We start from the raw sequence: 24269 nt of genomic DNA, 5'->3' as shown, positions 1-24269 counted from the left end.
CCTTTATCTTGAAAACAATCGTCTATTACATGTCACCACCACATGATATAGTTGCCCAAATATCTTGAGTAGATCAACATTTTCCAATGTTAACTTTGTCACAAATTTTGGTCAATACTTGAGCAGAGGACTGGTCTCGGAACTGGAAATGCAGGTTACAAATTTTGATAGTTGTATTTTGCAGGTAAAATCAAAACCTAAGTCTTAGTGTGAGGCACAGCTTTAGCAGCAAGCTTTTATCTATAATCTATAAATAAATCTATATCCTCCCCCCTCCTACAGAGCAGAAATGGAAGATTCTAGCGGTGAACATTCCTTGGAAGAGGAGTGTGTTGGACATCCTGGGAAGGAGATTGACCATCCTGGACACCCTGGGAATGAGATTGACAGCAGACGACGTATGAGAACCCACACCGGAGAAAAACCCTTTAAGTGTGATCAGTGTAACTATTCTGCTTCACGAAAATCGCATTTGGAGCAACATGTAGCAAAACACACCGGTGAGAAACCCTACATGTGTGGGGAGTGTGGGTACAGAGCGACTGAAAAGTCTGACTTGTCCGTACATATGAGAACCCATACAGGAGAAAAACCGTACAAGTGTGATCGGTGTGATTATTCTGCTGCACAGAAAGGCCACTTGAACCAACATCTAATGAAACACAGTGGTGAGAAACCCTACATGTGTGGAAAGTGCGGGTACAGGACAGCTCAAAAGCAACACTTATCCCAACATTTGAGAACCCACACAGGGGAAAAACCCTACAAGTGTGATAAGTGTGACTACTCGGCAGCACAGAAATCCACCTTGGACCAACATGTAATAAAACACACAGGTGAGAAACCCTACATGTGTGGGTCGTGTGGGTACAGGACAGCGAAAAAGTCTCACCTAACCGAACATGTGAGAATTCATACAGGAGAGAAACCCTACAAGTGTGATCGGTGTGACTATTCTGCTGCAACAAAGACTGCTTTGAAGCAACATGTAGCGATACACACCGGTGAGAAACCCTACTTGTGTGGGGAGTGTGGGTACAGGACAGCTCAGAAGTCTCACTTATCCAAACACATGCGAAAACACACGGGAGAAAAACCCTACAAGTGTGACCAGTGTGACTATGCTGCTGCACAGAAAGGCACTTTGGACCAACATTTAATGAAACACAGTGGTGACAAACCCTACATGTGTGGAGAGTGTGGCTACAGGACTGCTCAAAGGACCAACTTATCACAACATTTGAGAACCCACACAGGAGAAAAACCCTACAAGTGTGACCAGTGTGACTATTCTGCTGCACAGAAACAACATTTGATCGATCATCAAACGAGACATTCCGGTGAGAAACCCTACATGTGTGAGAAGTGCGGATACAGGGCGGCTCAAAGATCTACCTTATCCCAACACATGAAAACTCATACAGGATAAAAACCTTCTGTTGCAAAAAAAAAATCCACCTTTAACCGACATGTAAGGAAGCACACCAGTAAAATGACCTAGATGTGCAAAGTGTGCTGGAACAAGACAACTCAAAAGTCTGAATAACCAAGCATATAAGAAACCACAGAGGAGAGAAACTATATATGGGTTATCAGTGTAACTAGTGTGCTAGGAAATCTCACCGTTATCTACTTTTCATGTATACGGAAGACATACGGAACAAACAATCTACAAGTGTGACGAATATACAGTAAACAGATGTACCCACTTACATAGTCCCTTGACATCTAGGTCATGGGGCAAGGTAGCCAGCCTGATCCATACTCATACAGGCGACAGATATAGAGGTTCACTTTGAACTGCAGCTAGGTGTCGCTGCTAACAATGCAGTCCCACATACATAGATATAGTTACACCTAAAACTCTATAGATGTAGGTACAATAGATATAGTTACACCTAAAACTCTATAGATGTAGGTACAATAGATATAGTTACACCTAAAACTCTATAGATGTAGGTACAATAGATATAGTTACACCTAAAACTCTAGATGTAGGTACAATAGATATAGTTACACCTAAAACTCTATGATGTAGGTACAACAGATATAGTTACACCTAAAACTCTATAGATGTAGGTACATCAGATATAGTTACACCTAAAACTCTATGATGTAGGTTTTGTACATAAGATAGTAGCCATGATAGATGTGCTCCTTCCTTTTGTGTTGACCGCTTATTTGTTAATAACATTTATGTAAGAAAGCCTTTTTTAAATCGGACTGTAAAGATGATATAGACTTGAAGTAGTTTCGGTACGATATTTTTTTTTCATTCAATGTACACATGTCGGTATCGATTTGAATACTGGAATATTTTGGTATATTTGCATGGTTTAGTCTACTATATTTGATAGAAGGATCTAACATTCCGAATTATATACTTTATATGCACCGATGTGTACAGTTTGCTATACATGTTTTGTATTCGTAGCGTTTAAGCTTATAGTAATATAGGTGATATTGACATGTGTAAAAGCTTAGCAAAATTTTGGCAGAGCTAATTCAAAATAAAGGAAGCAAAGACAGTAATTGTGTGTTGGTTTCTATCGTCTGATAATTCTAACTCCATTTCCTACCAGGGCCTAATTTTACAGAAGAAATAACATAACTTTTGGAAGAAATGTTAACCAAGCCAAATGTCAGGTGTTCATATGAAGCACATCCTTGTACTAAGTTGCAGCAGCGTTTCAAGAAATCCTGCGCATATCGGATTTCACCTGGCTTGAACTAACCGTCAAAATCTGACAATCTGAGACGTAGAAATTGTGGTAGAACATTTGTTTTCTTTACTAGGAGATCTCCATTAGTGTTGAAATACATCCATTAGTCTTTCTGGAGTCGTGTTTCATAAAATACTTGAATTATAACCACTACTACTTCATTTATAGCGTTATTTTTGCAAGGTTTAAAACCAGGAGAGCAAAGCGCTATGCGGCGATCTTTGTTTTGACCTATTTAGCATCAGGTTTGTGACCTTTCACCTTTACCCCATTAGTGCGAGCTGACGTCCGCCATCTTGTTTTGTGGCTTGTCTTGCGTTTTTCATATCCTCAAAACTGAAGCGATTTTTACGACTTGTAGGAGTTTTTGACACCGTTTACTACAGTAGACCTACAGGTAAGACTGCTAATTATAGTGAATACTGCCTGGTTGGTGCTTGTTGGGCGGTAAATTACAATTAGAGGTGTGTTTGCGATCGGTAGTCGATGGGGAGGGGGGCATTGAAACTAAATTATGTGTGAAATCTAACGACAGCCAAATATCATTTTGCATCTCATATATAATGCCAGACGGGAAAGTATTGCATTATTTGATAATTCAAATAATAGATTAAGTGACGATCGTTATATTCGTGCACCATAATGCGAAACTTTTCCTAGTAGTGACCTGCCCACCATTTTTTTGGTATGCATCTATAGCTATACAGGGTTCTCCCCAGAGAGTCGAATAAGGAAGGCCCTCCACTATACTCTCAGCCAGCTCCACTATACTATTTTTCAAATTTAGTGTGTTTCTTCCCTATTTTCTTTGTTAGTTTTGCTAAGATTAATGACAAGTCACAGATTTTTGTACCAAGTGGCATCACTTTTCCAGTCAGCATTGTCTGCAAAAACTTGTGAATGAGCAATGATCAAAACAATAGTAGTTTTGCCACTTCACAACAAAGGAATAACAACAGTATATATACTTGTAGTATTTGACACACTCTGTCATTGCAAAATGAACCCATTTTCATCAAAGTGCAGCGCGTTGGTGCGGGTTATTTTTGCCAGCCCCTCCACTATACTAAAAAATTCTGGGGAGAACCCTGCTATATATGGAAATCAACCCCGTTTTGTGTGCAGTCAATATTTTCGCATAATCATGAATAGGCCAAGAAGCTACAGTGCCAGTGAAATGTATTTTCCACCTGACCGATGCCAGATGGTATAAACGCGTCCACTGTACTCGTCTATTACACCATTGTACAATCTCATATTTGTTCTACCACAATTAAAGTCCAAAATCTCTGGAGGCGCATGTGTATATAGATTGTTATGTTTCTATGTGTCTGCATTGTTGTGTTGAATAACTGTATTCTGTTTTTACTATGAGTCAATTCGTGCCTGTGTTGAATAAGGAAATACTATGTTGTTCTATCCCCTAATTGATACATATCCAGATCTTGTTACTGGAAAAACAATTCAGGAGCTAAGTAAAACGGTAAAAAAAATTCACAGAAGACTTTATTTTCTGCATTATAAAATGTTTAATAAATAATTATGTGTTTTTCTCATACTTGTTTTCTTATCATCATTTTAGAGATGGCGGAGTTCACATTTGTGCCTCCCGTTAAAGAGCTTCATGCGGAACAAACTGCGAACGAGACGCACATCAAAGAGGAGCCGACAGGAGACACTGGATGGCAACAGGATGGACAAGAGAACATGCAGTGCCAGGAAACGTACAGTGGGGACCAGGAAACCTACGGCTACCAACCAAACGGGCACCCTTGGAGTGAGATTTACAACAGTTGGGAGCAGACAACAGACACGGGGCGGCATCTGGACGAGGAAAGGGACGATCCAAACGACGAAACGCGCGGTATAAAAGCAGAAATAGAGGAGTCCAATAGTGGGCTTTCTACCGGAGAACTGTGTACAGAACACCTTGGAAAGGAGAGTGATAGCAGGGAGTCCCAGACAACAGACATGGGCCTGCAGCAGGAAACGTGTGATGTGAACTTTTCAAAATCTGACAATACATCAACCTCACAGGTACAAAAGACCATAGGCATTACTGGAATGTTTGTGGTTGAACACACCGGTGAGAAACCTTTCATGTGTGGGGAGTGTGGGTACAGGGCAGCTTATAGGTCTCACATGTCTCAACATATGAGAACCCACACAGGTGAGAAACCCTACAAGTGTCACCATTGTGACTATGCTGCTGCACAGCAAGGAAGTCTGGCCTATCATATAGCAACAAAACACACCGGTGAGAAACCCTACATGTGTGAGGAGTGCGGGTATAGGGCAACAAAAATGTTTGACTTATCAAGGCATATGAGAACTCATACCGGAGAAAAACCTTACAAGTGTGACCAGTGTGACTATTCTGCTGCACAGAAAGGCAACTTGGACCAGCACATAGCAGCAAAACACAGTGAGAAACCCTACATATGTCGGAAGTGTGGGTACCGGACAGCTTTTAAGTCACATTTATCCCAACATATGAGAACCCATACAGGAGAAAAACCATATAAGTGTGACCAGTGCGACTATTCTGCAGCACAGAAATCTGCTTTGCACAGACATCTAGCAAAACACACGGATGAAGGACGCCACGTGTGTGACGTGTGCGGGACAAGACACCTTACAGACCAACGTTATCTCAACACATGAGAACCCACACAGGAGAAAAACCCTACAAGTGTGACCACTGTGACTTTTCTTCAGCGCGGAAAGATGATTTGAAGAAACATGTAGCAAACCACACCGGTAACAAACCCTTCATGTGTGTAGAGTGTGGGTACAGAGCATATAGTAGGTCTATCTTATCCGCACATATGAGAACGCATTCAGGGGAAAAACCCTACAAGTGTGACCAGTGTGACTATTCTGCTGCAGATAAGTCTACTTTGGTCAAACACATACGAAAACATACCGGTGAGAAACCCTACATGTGTGGGGAGTGTGGGTTCAGAACAGCTTATAGGTCTACCTTATCCCGACACATGAGAACCCACACAGGGGAAAGACGTTACAAGTGTGATCAGTGTGACTATTGTGCAGCACGGAAATACGATTTGGACAAACATCTAGCAACACACACTGGTGAGAAACCCTTCATGTGTGGGGAGTGCGGGTACAGGACAGCTCGAAAGTCCACCTTATACAAACATATGAGAACGCATTCAGGGGAAAAACCCTTCACGTGTGACCGGTGCGACTATTCTGCTGCACAGAAATGTACTTTGGACCGACACCTAATGACACACACAGGTGAGAAACCCTACATGTGTGGGGAGTGTGGTCATAGGACAGCCGAAAAGTCTGACTTAGCCCGACATATGAGGACGCATACAGGTGAAAAACCCTAAAGTGTGACTTTTCCGCCGCAGAGAAGTCAACTTTGGACAGGCATCTAACAAAGCACACCGGTGAGAAATTCTTCATGTGTGAGAACAGCAACTTGACGGTCTAATTTAGCCCAACACATGAGAACACACACAGGAGAAAAACCTTATGACGTCAAACTAACACTACACTGCGGCTAGGAAATCTCATCTCCTGAAACATTTGACAAGACATACCAAAGAACCTACATCTACGTGTGTGACAAATGTTCAGCATACAACGTTTTTGCCTTTTTAAACGTGAACGGTCATTTAGAGAAACAAATCGCATCCAGGGGTGAAAACATTATCTGTTGTCAGTCTATACCAGGGCCCGATAACTACTGTGTAGAAAGGAAATTTACATTAGAGGCAGTTATGTTCAGATAGCCTGGTTAGATTTATAGGAAATCTTTCAGTTTGAACTAATGCTTAAGTCAAATTGTACCTGATACTTTGATAGTTGTAGATTCTGTACATAAGATAGTTTTAGTACGCATAGGTTTACGTTTCCTGTTAAAATCGACTATTCCTTTTTCTTAAAGAATTGTAGAAATCGTAGATGTCACGGAAGTATCTAAACGTTTTCGGCATTGGTGTTTTTTATTTGTTTTAGTCTAATTTGAAAGAACAACTCTACGTTTGCAACATCTCGCAGCATAATATATACATATATAACAATAAGAATCTTGCGTATTGCTTACAATGTGTACTTAGTATTCCGTACACTTGTATTCTGAGTGCTTATTATCACATTCTGTATTTTTTATCTTATAGCAATATCTTATATATGATTGAAAACTTCATGCAGTTTGGTAAAGATCATCATCAAAATAAAGGGATGTAAATAAAACAAAGCCATTGATTCTGTGTTGATTTACATCGTCTATTGAAATGATTCTGACTGCATTGTTTTAGCAGTGTTACATAGGGGGTTGGTTATATCCAATAGTTGCGTTATTTTGGTTAGGGGTTTTCATTCAAATGAATTCTAAATGTGAATTTAACAAAAACTCTGCGTATATCAGCCGATTTTGTTGACTTGGCCTGATTGGGCCTAGAAGTGAAAGCATCACAAAGGAAGAAAAAGTTATCAATGCCCTGGTAAAATCGCACGATTTAGGCTTAGGTCACATTTACAAACCGGGGCCCGGCCGGGATGTTTAAAGAAACGAAAAAATAAAATGTATACCTAAAAATATACACATATGGCATTTTGTGCATTTTTATGTTTTTGCTCCCAAAAGCAGCCCGGCCGGGCCCCGGCTTGGAAATGTGACCTAAGCCTTGCCGCGACGGGATTCCATGCGTGGTAATAGTTCCGCACGTTTGAGAAAAATTGGGCGCAATAAAATTGCTAGGTGTTGCATAAGGTGTTTTGCAGAGTATGCATGTGCGGGTGACAGGAATCCTGGGTATTATGTCAAAGGTCAAGGCCCATCAGAAGTAAACATTGTTCCCTTTGCGTAACAGTATCCAGACGGTAATGGCGCATTCAAAATGGCGGAATGTTTACGTTCATGGTTCTTTAACTTTTGGCATATTGCCCAGATTTCATGTTGCCCGCACATGCGTGTTGTACTGTACGAAATAGCGTTAACCTGGCACTGTGGTGAGGTCGCACAGGTCAGCTGTAAGTCCTACTGCTGAGAAAACTTGGCTGCCGTGCCAACAGGAACTGAAAGACACAACATATTTGATGCCCCACCCATTGCCCCACCTAGACTCAAGACTCGAGTCTTTTGGCGATTTTTTTTCTTCTATTATTTAATGCAGGAACCAAACACAAGCCTTTGATAGGCTCAAAACAACGAGAGTAGAGCGTTATGCGGCGAACTTTAATTTGACCCATTGGCAAATGGTATCAGGTTTGTGACTTCTGACCTTTGCCCCGTTAATGAGCTGACATTCGCCATTTTGTTTTATCCCGTCGTATTTGGTGCTCATCTCTCCCAAAGTTACGCGATATTTACGTGATTCCAGAAGTCGTACAGACCACTAAACACCATAGACACGCAGGTAAGGCCTTTGAGTGTCGTCCAATATTCCTGGTTGGTGCAAGTTCAGCGGTAAACTAGAATAGAATTGTGTTTACGATCGGTAGGGGGGGGGGGGGGGGGTAGTAATGAGTGATGTAACGGCTACCAAATATAGATTTGTACCTTCAATATACGGTCAGAAATGGTGCATCAGGAAATCACGAATCTTAATTTTATGACTATCAATTATTATACATTATTTGACGATGATAATGCTCGTGTGGTCTTAATGTGTAGTAGCATATAGTCGTGCAAAGATCTTTGTTCATCTGCTGCGAGGAAAATCTGTTCACCCAAGGAGGTTATATCTCTTATAACATCCTTGGTTCACCACTTGCGCAGATTTGGAGTTCAATTCAATCAAATGTCCTGAATCCATTGCATATAGCCCTGGAAGATTAGCTCAGTGAGCTAAAGGGTATCACAATAAATTCAAACTTAACTCAATAGGAAATATTTTGGCATAATTATGACTTAGAACTTGCAGTGCCATTTTTTTCACATGACTGATAACATTGATGTTAACAGTGTTTTTCTGTATATCGTCTTTTCCTTTAATCTACCACCATTCTAACGTCGGCCCCTAACTAAATTCTACCACAAAACCTACGTTGGAATCAAACAATTAACCAATCAATCATCAGGTATTAAAGCTCTTGAGGTGCCTGTGTATGTATATCTTTATATTTTTCTGTGTCTATGTTGCTGTGATCTATGTATATATTATTTGCTTTAAGTATGTGTGAGTCAGTAAGTACCTGTAAAAAGAATCATGAACTAGGTTGTTGAATCCCCTGTATATATTTATTTGTTTATTTGTTTATTTGTTCAGCTGTATACAAACAGCCAGGGCTGACCAACTAGCCGAGGCTATTGCCAAGGGCTAACTCTGGGAGAGAAGAATACATACATGTTACATATATATCGCTAATATATATAGCTAGGATATATCCGACTGTTGTTTATTTTATTTACTGAGACTGCAGACAATGCTATACTAGTACTTGGCAAACCACTGGAAACACACCCGGGGTGCTAAAACGGGTCCACTAGTTGGACAAAAGAATTTCTTGTGTCAAATCCGAACCCTTGCTTATGTGCAGATGACGTAAATGAATTAATGTCCCATATTTTTACCATCATTTCAGAGATGGCGGAGTCCACATGTGTGCCTCCCGTTAAAGAGCTTCATGCGGAACAAACTGCAGACGGGACGAACATCAAAGAGGAGGAGACAGGAGACACTGGATGGCAACAGGATGGACAGGAGAACGTGCTGTGTCAGGAAACGTACAGTGAGGACCAGGAAACCTACGACTACTTCGGTGCAACCCAACCAACCGGACATCCTTGGAACGAGACTTACAACATTTGGGAGCAGACAACAGACACGAGACGGCAGCAGGAAGAGAAAAGGGACGAAACGTGCGATGTAAAAGCAGAAATGGAAGAGTCCAGCTGTGAGGTATCTACTCGAGTACTGTGTACTGGGCATCCTGGGAAGGAGAGTGACAGCATGGAGACCCAGACAACAAACATGGGCCTGCAGCAAGAAACGTGTGATGTGAACTTTCCCCAACCTGACAACACACCAACCTCACAGGTACAGGAGAGCAGAGGCGATATGGGAAGGCGTGTGGTTAAACACGCTGGTGAAAAACCCTACATGTGTGGGGAGTGTGGGTACAGGGCAGCGCGAAAGTACCATTTATCGCAGAGGCGATATGGGAAGGCGTGTGGTTAAACACGCTGGTGAAAAACCCTACATGTGTGGGGAGTGTGGGTACAGGGCAGCGCGAAAGTACCATTTATCCCTACATATGAATACCCATACAGGAGAGAAACCCTACAAGTGTGGGGAGTGTGAGCACAGGGCAGCTCAAAAGTCCGACTTATCCAGACATATGAGAACCCATACAAAAGATCGACCCTACAAGTGTGACCAGTGCGACTATTCTGCAGCACAAAAATTTGACTTATCCAAACATATGAGAACCCACACTGGAGATAAACCCTACAAGTGTGACCAGTGTGACTATTCCGCCGCACGGAAATCAAGTTTGGACCAACATCTAGCAAATCACACCGGTGAGAAACCCTACATGTGTGGGGAGTGTGAATACAGGACAGCTAAGAAGTCCCACTTATCTCGACATATGAAAACCCATACTGGAGAGAGACCCTACAAGTGTGACCAGTGCGACTATTCTGCTGCACAGAAAGGTGAATTGAATAAACATCTAGCAAAACACACTGGTGAAAAACCCTACATGTGCGAAGAATGCGGGTACAGGGCTATAAGAAAGTATACCTTATCCCTACATATGAAAACCCATACAGGAGAGAACCCCTACAAGTGTGACCAGTGTGACTATTCATTTGCAGAGAAATCCAAATTGGGTCGACATAGAAGAAAACACACCGGTGAGAAACCCTACGTGTGTGGAGATTGTGGGTACAGGACGGCTGTGAAGTGCAACCTATCCACACACATAAGAAGCCACACAGGAGAAAAACCCTACAAGTGTGACCAGTGTGACGTTTCTGTAGCAAACAAATCTCACTTGAACCGACACTTACGAAAACACACCGGTGAGAAACCCTACATGTGTTGGGAGTGTGGGTACAGGGTGGCTCAAAATTCTGACTTATCCCGACATATGAGAAGTCATACGGGAGAAAAACCTTACAAATGTGACCAGTGTGACTATTCTGCTGCACATAAACCCTCCTTGGACCATCATCTAGCAAAACACCGGTGAGAAACCCTACATCTGCGGGGAGTGTGGGTACAGGACAGCAAGAAGGTCTAACTTATCTAGACATATGCGAAAAACCCCACGAGCGTGGTCGGTGGGACAATCCTAACCCCTCACAGTTGTGGCCAAAATGACTCTACCTGTGCATAAGGTATAGTAACTGTAGGTGCTGTGCATGTGGTATTGTAACTAGGTGCTGTGTATGTGGTATAGTAACTGTAGATGCTGTGTATGTGGTATAGTAACTGTAGATGCTGTGTATGTGGTATAGTGACTTAGGTGCTACTTTTGAGAGGGCCACACTCAGAGCAAATGTTGTTTGACCTTCACACAATGTTGTAAAGAAAGACACGTTGATGAGAAAATGAGCTGAAATCTGTAATTTAACTGTAGATGCTGTGTATGTGGTATAGTAACTGTAGGTGCTGTGCATGTGGTATAGTAACTGTAGGTGCTGTGCATGTGGTATTGTAACTAGGTGCTGTGTATGTGGTATAGTAACTGTAGATGCTGTGTATGTGGTATAGTAACTGTAGATGCTGTGTATGTGGTATAGTGACTTAGGTGCTACTTTAGAGAGGGCCACACTCAGAGCAAATGTTGTTTGACCTTCACACAATGTTGTAAAGAAAGACACGTTGATGAGAAAATGAGCTGAAATCTGTAATTTACTGACGCTTTGGTGGCTATTCCCTTTGTCTTACCGTACGGAACATGAACATTTTGTATAGGACAATGTGAACACCGCACACACTTGTAGCATTGAAAGTAATCGCCAAATCTTATAGCGATAGAAAAAAATGTTGTAGTGATAGGAAAATTTTTGCATATTAGATTATCATATTTATTTCGTACAATTCTATGGTAGTTATAGCATGTTAGTAGCTAACCTTTAATAAATAAGTAATCATGTTGGAACCTGAATTCTTGGGATCCTGGACTTTCTGGACTTTGATTTATACGAAAGAATAAATTTACAGCAATACGCGCGCTGTGTATAGTGGTTATATGCATGTACTTGGCACATATATGTAGTTTGTACACATGGATTCTTAGTATTTGGCATAAAGCATGGTATATTACACATACTTGAGAACCGTTTTTGGTTCAGTGTTGTCAAAATAAAACAGGCGTAAACAAAGCCAATGATTTTCTGTTGATTTATATCGTCTGATAATCCTCATTCTCCTGCCTTAGCAGTTTTACCGTTAGATATGTAGAGATATATTTAATTGTGGTGTTATCTTGATTAAGACAAGGATTTCTGAAAATAAATGAAGCGTAGAGAAAGCCAAATATGTGTTGTAAATATAGTTCTGTCATGGCATTGCCGTCGCAGTGTTTCAAATTCTAAATGTCAATTGAACAATAGATCTTGGGTATAGCAGCCTCAAGACCAGATTTCCCCGTGATTTGGAATAAAAGTCAGACACGTAGAAATAGAGGTAAAAAGTTTTATTTTTCTCGCAGGTTCAAAACCAGAAGAGCAAAGCTTTATGCGGCGATCTGTGGTTTGACCCATCGTGAAGGTGGTATCAGGTTTGTGACCTCTCACCTTGGCCCTGTCGGTGATCTGACCGCCATTTTGTTTGGCGTTTTCGTCGACGTGTTCGGCCTCATCTCCGAACTGACGCGATTTGACTTAATTCCAGAAGACGTGGAGGCAATAACCACCATAAACCTACAGGTAAGGCCCTTGGTTGTCGTTAGTGCTGCCTGGTTGGTACTAGTTCAGCGCTTAATTAGAATTAGAGGTGTGTTTGCGATCAGTAGTTGGTGGGGAGGGGGGCAATGAAACTGATAATGGTTGCCAGTTATCGACTCGTACCTCCATTTTACTGTCACAGACGGCGCAGAAATCACGAAATGATAGGTGAAGTGCCCCGATAATGGTTTATTTGGCCGTGCAAACGCCATGATACGAAAAATGTCCCTATGGTTTCCACCTGATACCAGATGGCGTTAACAGTACTACCCTTTGTATACTGTAAATGCAGAAATGTTCGCGGTGAATTAATGTTCGCGGTTTTCGCGGTGACCACTTCACCGCGAATTTGAAACCACCGCGAACATTTTTCTATTATGATATTATTAGATTGCAGTCTATGGTGTTACCGCGAACTTAAATCCACCGCGAAAAGTCCTTTTTCCCGCTACCGCGAAATTAAATCACCGCGAACTTAAATACATTTACAGTATTTATTTGTCAATTCTTTTATTAAACACATTGTAGAGTCTTTGCTTAATCGGGTTTATTCTACCACAAAACAGATGATCAAAACCTATGGAGGTGCCAGTAGTATATGGATTATGTTTCCCTGTACCTTAGTAGTCCTATGTTGCAATGTTACTTTATGTATTCTGTTTTTATTGAGTCAGTTAGTGCCTGAATAAAAATATGTACCCCATCGAGATATTCAAATTGTGTAACTGGAATAATTTCTTGTGCAAGAATTACTTGTGCAAAATTCGCACTCTTTTCTGGTTTGCAAAAGAAATGAATGGACTATTGTAACCCTTATTTTCTTATCATCATTTCAGAGATGGCGGAGTCCACGTGTGAGCCTCTCATTAAAGGGCTTCATGCGGAACAAACTGCGAACGAGACGCACATCAAAGAGGAGCCGGCAGGAGACACTGGATGGCAACAGGATGGACAAGAGAACGTGCTGTGCAAGAAAACGTACATCGAGGACCAGGAAAGGTACAACACAACTCTACCAACCGGACATCCATGGAACGAGACTTACAACAGTTGGGAGCAGACAACAGACACGGGACGGCAGCAGGACGAGGAAAGGGACAAAACGCGCGGTGTAAGAGCAGAAACGGAAGAACCCAGCTGTGAGGTTTCTACTGCAAACTTGTGTGCTGGAAATCCTGGACGACCTGGGAATGAGATGGACGATACTAGACACCCTGGGAAGGAGAGTGACAGCAGGGAGACCCAGACAGCAGACATGGGCCTGCAGCAGGAAACATGTGATGTGAACTTTCACCAACCTGACAACACATCAACCTCACAGGTACAGGAGAGAAAAAACAATAAGGCAAGGCATGTGGTTAAACACACCAGTGACAAGCCCTACATGTGTGGGGAGTGTGGGTACAGGACAGATAGAAAGTCTCACCTATCCCGACATATAAGAATCCATACAGGAGTAAAGCCGTACAAATGTGATCAGTGCGACTATTCTGCTGCACAAAAAGGTGATTTGAATAAACATTTAGCAAAACACACCGGTGAGAAACCCTACATGTGTGGGGAGTGTGGGTACAGGACGGCTAGACAGGACAACTTATCCGTACACATGAGAACCCACAAAGGAGAAAAGCCCTACAAGTGTGATCAGTGTGACTATTCTGCTGAAGAGAAATCCAAATTGGACAATAAAAGAAAACACACTGGCGAGAAGCCCTACATATGCGGGGAGTGTGGGTTCAGGACAGCTCAAAGGTCCGAATTATCCCGACACATGAGAACCCATACAGGAGAAAAACCCTACAAGTGCGACCAGTGTGACTATTCTGCTGCAGAGAAATCTCAATTGGACCGACACCTAAGAAAACACACTGGTGAAAAACCCTACACGTGTGGAGAGTGTGGGTACAGGTCAAATTATAAAGTAAGCTTATCTCGACACATGAGAACCCATACAGGAGACAGACCCTACAAGTGTGACCAGTGTGACTATTCTGCAACAGAGAAATACACATTGGTCAAACATATAAGAACCCATACAGGAGATAAACCATACAAGTGTGACCAGTGCGACTATTCTGCAGCACAAAAGTGGAACTTGGACCAGCATCTGTCACAACACAGAGGTGAGAAACCCTACATGTGTGGGGAGTGTGGGTACAGGACGACTGTAAAGTGCAACCTATCCAAACACATGAGAACCCATACAGGAGAGAAACCGTACAAGTGTGATCTTTGTGACTATTCTGCAGCACACAAGCTCCACTTGGACCAACACCTCAGAAAACACAGTGGTGAGAAACCCTACATGTGTGGGGAGTGTGGGTACAGGGCGGCCAGAAAGTTCACCTTATCCGAACATATGAGAACTCATACAGGGGAAAAACCCTACAAATGTGACCAGTGTGGCTATTCTGCTGCACAGAAATCAACTTTCTTCGAACATCTAGTACTACACACCGGTGAGAAACCCTACATGTGTTGGGAGTGTGGGTACAGGGCAGCTAAAAGATCTACCTTATCCCAACATGTAAGAACCCACACAGGAGAAAAACCCTACAAGTGTGACCAGTGTGACTATTCTGCTGCACATAGATTCTCCTTAAATCTACATGTAAAAAAGCACACCGGTAAGAAGACCTAGATGTGCGGAGTGTGTTGGAACAGTTCAAATGTCAAATGAGGACAAAAAGCATATAGTTAATGTAAATACTTTGCAGCTAGGAAAATAATTGTTATCTACTTTTCATATATACGAAAGAAACTAACTTCACAAGTGTGACAAATATACAGCAAACAGCTTTACCCACCTACATAGTTCCTTGACTTCCAGCTCATGGGGGGAGGGGGGGGAGGCAGCCGGCTTGATATTTTGTACAGTAAAAGCTCTTCCAGGCGACAGAACTATTGGTGAGAAGCTTGATCTTTTAGAAATGTAAGAGCTCATATAGGCAACAGCTGTAGAGGTTCATTTGAACTGCAGCTAGGTATCGCTGCTAACAATGCAGTACCAAACGTAAAATACTGCCGCATACATAGATAAAGTTACACCTAAAACTGTATAGACGTAGGTACAATAGATATAGTTTCACCTAAAACTGTACAGATGTAGGTACAATAGATATAGTTGCACCTAAAACTCAGAAGATGTAGGTTTTGTACCTAAGATAGTAGCCATGATAGATGTGCTCCTTCCTTTTGTGTTGACCGCTTATTTCCTAAGAATAGTTATTTATATATATATATATATATATAATTAAGAAAGCCTTTTTTAAATTGGACTGGAAATATAATCTAGATGTAGGTTTTAGACTTGAGATAGTTTCGATACGATCTTTGTTTTCTTTTTATCCAATGTACACATGTCGGTATTAACTTGAATACTGGAACATTTTTGACACTGGTATATTTAGTTGCTTTAGGCTGCTTTTATTTGATAGAATGATCTAACCTTTACAATTATTTAGTTTATACGTACCGGTGTGTATGCTATGCATGATACGTGTTTTGTACACATGTATTCGTAGTGTTTAAGCTTATAGGAATATAGATGATACTGACATGTTTAAAAGCATGATTTTGGTAACGCTAATTCAAAATAAAGTGTAAGCAAAGACAGTAATTTCATTGGCGTTGGTTTATGTCGTCTGATAATTTTGACTCCCTTGCCTTCGCGGCTGAAGTAAACATTTTCTACCATGGCGTAATTTTGACAGAAAAGATACCATAATTTCTCTGAAGAAGTGTAAACCAAGCCAAATATAAGGTGTTGGTTTCAATCGTAGTCCAATAGCATCCTTGTGGTGGCAGTGTTTCAAGAAATAAACGTGAAATAAAGAAGAAATCCACCTGTCTTGACCCAACCGTCAAAACCTGACAGAATCTGAGACGTAGAAATCGAGGTAGAACTTTTGTTTCGTTTATTAGGAGATCCCCATTAGTGTTGAAATACATCCACTACTCTTTTTGGATGACCTTTTCATAAAATACATCAATTATAACCACAGCTATTTCATTTATAGCGTTATTTTTTTGCTTGGTTCAAAACCAGAGGAATAAAGCGTTATGCGGCGATCTGTGGTTTGACCCATTGAGTATCGCTGGCACGGTTGTAAGCGCTCCCAACGTTGAGCACTTCCGTGCCAGGCAGGCGGCCTGCCCGCCCTAACCCGGGAGCCTCAGCTCCCCCCCCCTACTTTTGCCCCTCGCGGGGTCATTTGGGGGTACCCTATGCAGATGCAGATGTATCAGGTTTGTGACCTATCACCTTTACCCCGTTAGTGAGAGCTGACGTCCGCCATCTTGTTTTGTGGCTCGTCTTGCGTTTTTCATATCCTCAAAACTGAAGCGATTTTTACGATTTGTAGAAGTTTTGGACACCGCTTACTACAGTAGACCTACAGGTAAGACTGCTAATTATAGTGAATACTGCCTGGTTGGTGCTTGTTGGGCGGTAAATTACAATTAGAAGTGTGTTTGCGATCGGTAGTCGATGGGGAGGGGGGCATTCAAACTAATGTATGAAATGTAATGACAGCCAAATATCATTTTACATCTCAAATATAATGATAAATATAATGCCAGACACGTCACAACAAAATATTGCATTAGTTGATAATTCAAATAATAGATTAAGTGACGATCGTTATATTCGTGCACCATAATGCGAAACTTTTTCCTAGTAGTGACCTGCCGTGCGCAGCTATAGCTATATATGGAAGTCAACCCCGTTTTGTGTGCAGTCATTATTTTCGCATAATCCTGAATAGGCCAAGAAGCTACAGTGCCAGTGAAATGTATTTTCCACCTGACCGATGCCAGATGGCATAAACGCGTCCACTGTACTCTTCTATTACACCATTGTACAATTTCATATTTGTTCTATCAAAATTAAAGTTAAAAATATCTGGAAGCGCATGTATATATAGGTTTAGCTGGTGTGTTACGCCGTATGGCGGTTATACCGGCTATATAGATACAGATACAGATTGTTATGTGTCTATGTGCCTGCATTGCTGTGTTGTATACATGTATTCAGTTTTTACTATGAGTCAGTATGTGCCTGTATTAAAGAATTATGAACTATGTTGTTTACCCCCTATGAAATATCCAAATCTTTTTGCTGGAAACACAATTGAGGAGCTAAAACGGGTATACTTCTTCAAATTTTCACCCTTTATCTGGTTTGTAAAAGAGTTTAATGAACATAAATTTTTTTAATCCTTATTTTCTTATCATCATTTTAGTGATGGCGGGGTTCTTGTGTCTGCCACCTAGTAAAGAGCTTCATGCGGAACAAACTGCGAGCGACACGCACATCAAAGAGGAGCCGACAGGAGACACTGGATGGCAACAGGATGGACAAGAGAACGTGCTGTGCCAGGAAACGTACAGTGAGGACCAGGAAACCTATAAATACTACAATGAAACCAAACTAACTAGGTATCCTTGGAGCGAGACTTACAACAGTTGGGAGCAGACAACAGACACGGGACGGCAGCAGGACGAGGAAAAGGACGCTCCAAACAACGAAACGTGCGGTGTAAAAGCGGAAATGGAAGAGATCAACTGTGAGCTTTCTACTGGAGAACTGTGTACGGGGCATCCTGGGAAGGAGATTGGCCATTCTGGGAAGACGACATCCCGTACAGAACACCCTGGGAAGGAGAGTGACAGCAGGGAGACCCAGACAACAGACATGGGCCTGCAGCAGGAAACGTGTGATGTGAACTTTCCCCAACCTGACAACACATCAACCTCACAGGTACAGGAGAGCAGAGGTAATATGGGATGGCATGTGCTTAAACAGACTGGTGAGAAACCCTACATGTGTGGGGATTGTGGGTACAGGACAGCTAAGAAGTCCCACTTATCCCAACATACTAGAACCCACACAGGGGAAAAGCCGTACAAGTGTGACCAGTGTGTCTATTCTGCTGCAGGAAAATCTGCTCTGAACCAACATCTAGTCAAACACACCGGTGAGAAACCCTACATGTGCGGGGAGTGTGGGTACAGGACAGCTTATAAGTCTGACTTATCCAAACATATGAGAATTCATACAGGAGAGAAACCATACAACTGTGACCAGTGTGACTATTCTGCTGCAGGGAAATCTGCTCTGAACCAACATCTAGCCAAACACACCGGTGAGAAACCCTACATGTGCGGGGAGTGTGGGTACAGGACAGCTTATAAGTATGACTTATCCAAACATATGAGAATTCATACAGGAGAGAAACCCTACAAGTGTGACCAGTGTGACTATTCTGCTGCACTGAAATCTACTTTGGCTCAACACCAAGTAACACACACTGGTCAAAAACCCTGCATCTGCGAGAACTGTGGTTACAGGGCGGCTAAAAAGTGTGACTTATCCAGACATATGAGAACCCACACAGGAGAGAAACCTTACAGGTGTGACCAGTGTGACTATTCTGCTGCAAAAAAATTCGATTTGGACAAGCACGTAAGAAAACACACCGGTGAGAAACCCTACATGTGTGGGGAGTGCGGGTACAGGGCGGCTCAAAGGTCTTCCTTATCCCGACACATGAGAACCCACACAGGGCAAAAACCTTACAAGTGTGACCAGTGTGACTATTCTGCTGCAAACAAATTCGATTTGGACAAGCACGTAAGAAAACACACCGGTGAGAAACCTTACATGTGTGGGGAGTGTGGGTACAGGGCGGCTCAAAGGTCTACCTTATCCCGACACATGAGAACACATACAGGAGAAAAACCTTACAAATGTGACCAGTGTGACTATTCCACAACACAGAAACAACATTTGATCAACCATCAAAGTAGACATTCCAGTGAGTAACCCTACATGTGTGTGGAGTGTGGGCACAGGACAGCTCAAAGGTCTAACTTGTCCCGAAGGTAGTCAGCAGGTGGAAATTCATAAGGAGGAAGAATAAGTATAAACAAAATAAAATAAATAAACAAATAAGAATCCCTCCTTGAGTGACCATGTCGACTCTAATTGTATCTTGCCATGTGGTGAGGAATTCTATATGAGGATTGTGGCGAGGATTGTGGCAAATGTACCCTCTAAAGTTGCTTAGGTACGCCTCCTGTCAAGAAAGTGTTGGTAGGAAGCATACCTCTGGAGAGCGACCGAAGCACAACACGGCTGGATTCCAGGCCAGGCAAATGTGCCAAACCCTCTAAAGTCGATTCTTTTCTTGAAATAGACGTTCTCTTCTTTTTTTAAAAATAAATTTCGATGATCATAGCGGCATAGAATCTAAACACATTTTAACAGGTTTTTGAACTAGTTTAGCTGTAATATCGAACACAAAAATTGGACTCACCAAAATTTTCATGATATTTAACAACATTAATTTACCTGCTGTAGACAAGTATTTTAATTTGATAACCTCACGCTTGTAATGATCAGCACTGAGTTTAGTATACATATTATCGGAGTATTGATTGAAACAAAATGTTTGAAAAGTTGGCGTAACTTTGTAAACGTCTTTCACAATAAAATGGTTGTAGGCAATTTTAAGTTTCAACCGTTGTAAGGAATTCTCTTAGCTGTATTACTTTCACAAAAAATTGGACACATTATATTTAATAGCATTATATTTACCTGCTTAGATAAGTCTTTTCGATTTGATAACTTATCGTTTGTAATAATCAGCATATTGAGTGTAATATACATACAGTCTTAGGATAGAATATCCTTCCCACGGCGTATGGCTATAGCTAGCACTTGGTTGAACACCTCTCGGTTCAAAAGTGTTTGCTTGAATAAAGAGTAACAATGGCTTTGATTGACATGTCCTGTTTATTCAACTTACCAGCATTCACAAGAAGAAAAGAAGAAAATGAGCTAAATGTTGTGTTTGACTTTTACTCACTCACGGCCCATAACCACAGTGGTCGTAGGGGCTCCACGGCATCCAGTAGTGATGATCTTTGCCCATCTCGCATTGGCTTTAGTAGGGTAATTTCGGCTCTTTATTTTTTTGACCCCCTGTACGTAAGCAAGCCTGGTGCTCGTTCTATGAATTCACAATCCCAAAATACTCTACTCAGATGTGCTCATGTGATCTTCTCAGAAAGTTGGATGTTCTGTATATCAAAAGTTACGTGGAAATAGGATTGATTGAATCATTGTCACCCGCGGCCATAGCAACCGGACGATACAGTGTTGAACAAAAGCAGGGAATTTTGGGCACTTTTTTTGTGACCTACTCACGTAAGCAGGCATGGTGGTTATTCCATGAGTTTACAATGAAAATGAGTTTGATACCATTGGAAAGAAACAACACATGCTTTGTAATGATATATAATGAATTGAAACTAATGCAGAAACAACGGAACTATGAGCAACCAAAGTTGATCTTTTTGTGCCGAGTTCAGACTCCATACCACTTGAGTAAAGCGTTATGCGGCGATCTCTGGTTTAACCTGTTGTGAAGTGAGTATCAGGTTTGTGACCTTTCACCTTTGCCTCGAATGTGAGCCAACATCCGCCATTTTGTTTTGCGTCTTCGACTTTTGTTTTGACTCAGTGGAACTGTCGAGATTGTACGTAATTTCAGAAGTCGTGGCGACCCCTAACCACCATAGACCTACAGGTAAGACATGTGATTGTATGTAGTGCTTTCTGCTTGGTGCTAGTTTTGCGGTAAGTTAGAATTAGAAGCGTGTTTGTGATTGGTATTTTGATGGGGAGGGAGGGGGCAGTGGGGATATATACGCACGGTCTCTTGCACTTGGAAATTTGCCACACAAGAATAATTTTTCGACCCAGCCTTATTATACTCAGTTGTTATACTCAGGTACTGTATGTGCTTTCATGAGGTTCCGGTTCTGAATTTGATGTCATATCATCAACAAATCGCCCATTACATGGCGCCACAACATATAGATTAACGTTTAACAATTTTTTTTCTTACCAGACTGTTTAAGAAAAAGATTGACCAAAACACATATAGATCAGCGTTTTCCAAAGAGAAATTTGTTTTCTTTCCACTTTTAAAGCAGAAGATTGACCAAAACACAGGAAAATCGGGCTAGTACAAACTCTTGTGTTGGTTCCAAAAAGTAACATGAGAGTCGGAATTGCAGGTAGAATTTGTAACAAGATATGGTTTGCAGGTAGAATCACAACCGAACGCTTAGTATGTGTCACAGTTCTAGCAACAAGTTTTAATTCTGTCATCTATCTCCCCACAGAGCCGAAATGGAAGATTCCAGTCGTGAACATTCTTCGGGAGAGCTGTGTGTTGGACATCCTGGGAAGGAGATGGACTATCCTGAACAATGTGAGAACAAGAGTGACCACACAGAACACCATGGGAAGGAGAGTGACAGCATGGAGACCCAGACAACAGACATGGGCCTGCAGCAGGAAACGTGTGATGTGAACTTTCCCCAACCTGACAACACATCAACCTCACAGGCACAGGAGACCAGAGGCAATGTGGGAAGTATTATATTTCTTGTGCCTTGTTCCCTTATCCCAGTCCAGACTATGATGATCCCACGCCAGATTATGGGAAGGCCTCTGATCAAAAACACCGGTGAGAAACCTTACAGGTGTGAGCAGTGTGGATATAGGGTAGCTGATGAGTCTGCCTTATCCCAACATGTGAAAGTTCATGAAAAACCTTACAAGTGTGACCAGTGCGACTATGCTGCTTCAGTAAAGTCCTATTTGGACCAACATCTAAGAAAGCACACGGGTGAGAAGCCCTACATGTGTGGGGAGTGTGGGTACAGGGCAGCACATAACGCTACCTTGAATAGACATATGAGAACCCACACCGGAGTGAAACCCCACAAGTGTGATCAGTGTGATTATTCTGCCATACAGAAATCTGCTTTGGACCAACATCGTACAAAACATACTGGAAAGAAACCGTACTTGTGTGAGAAATGTGGGTACAGTACAGCGTTAAAGTGTAACTTTTCTGTACATATGAGAACTCACACGGGAGAAATTAAGACCCTACAAGTGTGACCAATGCGACTATTCTGCTGCAACAAAAACAACTTTAATGCAACACCTCGCAAAACACACCGGTGCGAAACCCTACATGTGTGAGGCATGTGGGTTCTGGACAGCTAAAAAGTCATATTTATCCGTTCATATGAAAACCCACACAGGGGGGAAATCTTACAAGTGTGATCACTGTGACTATTCGGCAGCACGGAAACAGCATTTAGACCAACATTTAGCAAGACACACAGGTGAGAAACCCTATGCATGTGAGGAGTGCGAATACAGGACGGATCTAAAGACTAACTTATCCCGACATATTATGAGAACGCACACAGGACAAAAACCTTATAAATGTGACCAGTGTGACTATTCTGCTGCACTGAAGTGTGATCTGGACTACCATGTAGCAAACCACACCGGTGAGAAACCCTACATGTGTGGGGAGTGTGACTACAGGACAAATCGAAGGCCTTGTTTAACCCGGCACATGAGAACCCACACAGGTGAAAAACCCTACAAGTGTGACCAGTGCGACTATGCTGCAGCACAGAAAGGAACACTAGACAAACATCGTAAACAACACACTTCAAGGAAACCCTGAATGTGTGAGAAGCGTTGAGTACAGAACAGCTCAAGTGGCAAACTGATCTGAACTGGAAAACCCCAAAATTATCAAGGAGGCCATTCTGCAGTATGAAAATTCATCAGATAAAAATGGTAATCATACCATGTTCAAGAAACTTACTAGTAGGTTTTTATCTTTGTAATCTTCTCTATGGTAACATTGGACAACAGGAAAAATACATTGTATCCAAGTATCTAGTATGTGAGTGTTGATATCCCTAGTGATGCCTGTTATGGTTACATGTTGCGGTATTTAGAAATGTTAGCAATTAGGTTTTCAGAAGACGCCTAAAATCGGTCCAAGATGTGCTCAAGCACGATGAGTGTAACCTGACTCAGAATGTTGTTCATGATTTATGTTTATGTTTGAAATGTTACAGTCTAGAGTAATGTTAGATATTCAGAGTGAATGATACACTAGTGGAGATACCCATAGTTTGCACAAGAAAGCGGTGGGCTTTTGGACGGATTGGGGGAGGGCATACATACATACATACATACATGTTCCGCTTCCAGTGCTATCTATCAATCATCATTACAGTTAGGTCCTTATCACATAGTACAGTCTCTGATTCAATAAAGTTCTTTAGCATAAGGTGTGGACGGCCTCTTCTCCTGTTTGCTTCTGGGGACCAAAATAGCAGTTTACCGGCTTACGAGTTACATGTCCAGCAAAGGCCAAGGCTTAACCGGCGTTGCCTGACTTCAGTTGAAGACGTGGAAGAGTCCCATACAGTTCTTTGTTTGTTGTGTGTTCCCACCAATGTTTGTCGTGTACAACACGTAGCATCCTGGTGAAGGAACCGTCCACTTTCCTGGTAGATGGCAGCTAGGACACATTCACACATGGTTGTGTGTATATGGATATTTCAATATGCATTTCGTGCTTTTAAAAATGAACGTTGAATTATGGATATTTGGGGTCAAAATAATGCAACCATTTTTTTTACACAAGTGACAGTCAAGCTTGCGTCACTTCGGGGTCGTTCACTGCGTCACTGTTTTTGTTATTTTCTCCGATTTTTTTTATAATTTACATATTGCGTAATACGTAAAATGTATGACTTAGAAGACGACC

General features: G+C 41.8%; 7 protein-coding genes across 7 annotated transcripts in view; 6 read left to right on the top strand and 1 right to left on the bottom strand.

Moving 5' to 3' along the window:
* LOC118407709 (zinc finger protein 501-like) overlaps positions 1–404 on the top strand; it is a 482642-nt gene extending 482238 nt beyond the window's left edge. Inside the window, exon 6 of the mRNA XM_035808228.1 lies at positions 283–404. Coding sequence (XP_035664121.1) covers positions 283–404 — 122 coding nt within the window. The remainder of the gene's footprint in view (positions 1–282) is intronic.
* LOC118407668 (tropomyosin-1-like) overlaps positions 1–24269 on the bottom strand; it is a 1169601-nt gene that overhangs the window by 163476 nt on the left and 981856 nt on the right. The window lies entirely within an intron of this gene.
* LOC118407627 (zinc finger protein 525-like) overlaps positions 1–24269 on the top strand; it is a 976997-nt gene that overhangs the window by 11455 nt on the left and 941273 nt on the right. The window lies entirely within an intron of this gene.
* LOC118407708 lies at positions 3037–5152 on the top strand. Its single transcript, XM_035808227.1, has 3 exons — positions 3037–3120; positions 4306–4809; positions 5112–5152. Exons 2-3 carry the CDS (start codon positions 4308–4310, stop codon positions 5150–5152), a joined length of 543 nt encoding a protein of 180 aa, XP_035664120.1. The 5' UTR covers positions 3037–3120; positions 4306–4307.
* On the top strand, positions 4845–6511 carry LOC118407651 (zinc finger protein 782-like). Its single transcript, XM_035808166.1, has 2 exons — positions 4845–5483; positions 5568–6511. The coding sequence occupies exons 1-2, from the start codon at positions 5384–5386 to the stop codon at positions 6083–6085; spliced, it is 618 nt and encodes a 205-aa protein (XP_035664059.1). The 5' UTR covers positions 4845–5383; the 3' UTR covers positions 6086–6511.
* On the top strand, positions 9290–11642 carry LOC118407707 (gastrula zinc finger protein XlCGF57.1-like). The gene is made up of 3 exons (XM_035808225.1): positions 9290–9564; positions 9743–11064; positions 11292–11642. Exons 1-2 carry the CDS (start codon positions 9290–9292, stop codon positions 10899–10901), a joined length of 1434 nt encoding a protein of 477 aa, XP_035664118.1. The 3' UTR covers positions 10902–11064; positions 11292–11642.
* Positions 18155–23840, top strand: LOC118407706 (zinc finger protein 845-like). The gene is made up of 6 exons (XM_035808224.1): positions 18155–18269; positions 18711–19427; positions 21241–21247; positions 21799–21929; positions 22089–22267; positions 22626–23840. The coding sequence occupies exons 1-6, from the start codon at positions 18155–18157 to the stop codon at positions 23166–23168; spliced, it is 1692 nt and encodes a 563-aa protein (XP_035664117.1). The 3' UTR covers positions 23169–23840.

Source organism: Branchiostoma floridae, unplaced genomic scaffold (assembly GCF_000003815.2).
Source record: "Branchiostoma floridae strain S238N-H82 unplaced genomic scaffold, Bfl_VNyyK Sc7u5tJ_1439, whole genome shotgun sequence".
Lineage (NCBI taxonomy): Eukaryota > Metazoa > Chordata > Leptocardii > Amphioxiformes > Branchiostomatidae > Branchiostoma > Branchiostoma floridae.
This window is presented reverse-complemented; position numbering and strand designations above follow the sequence as displayed.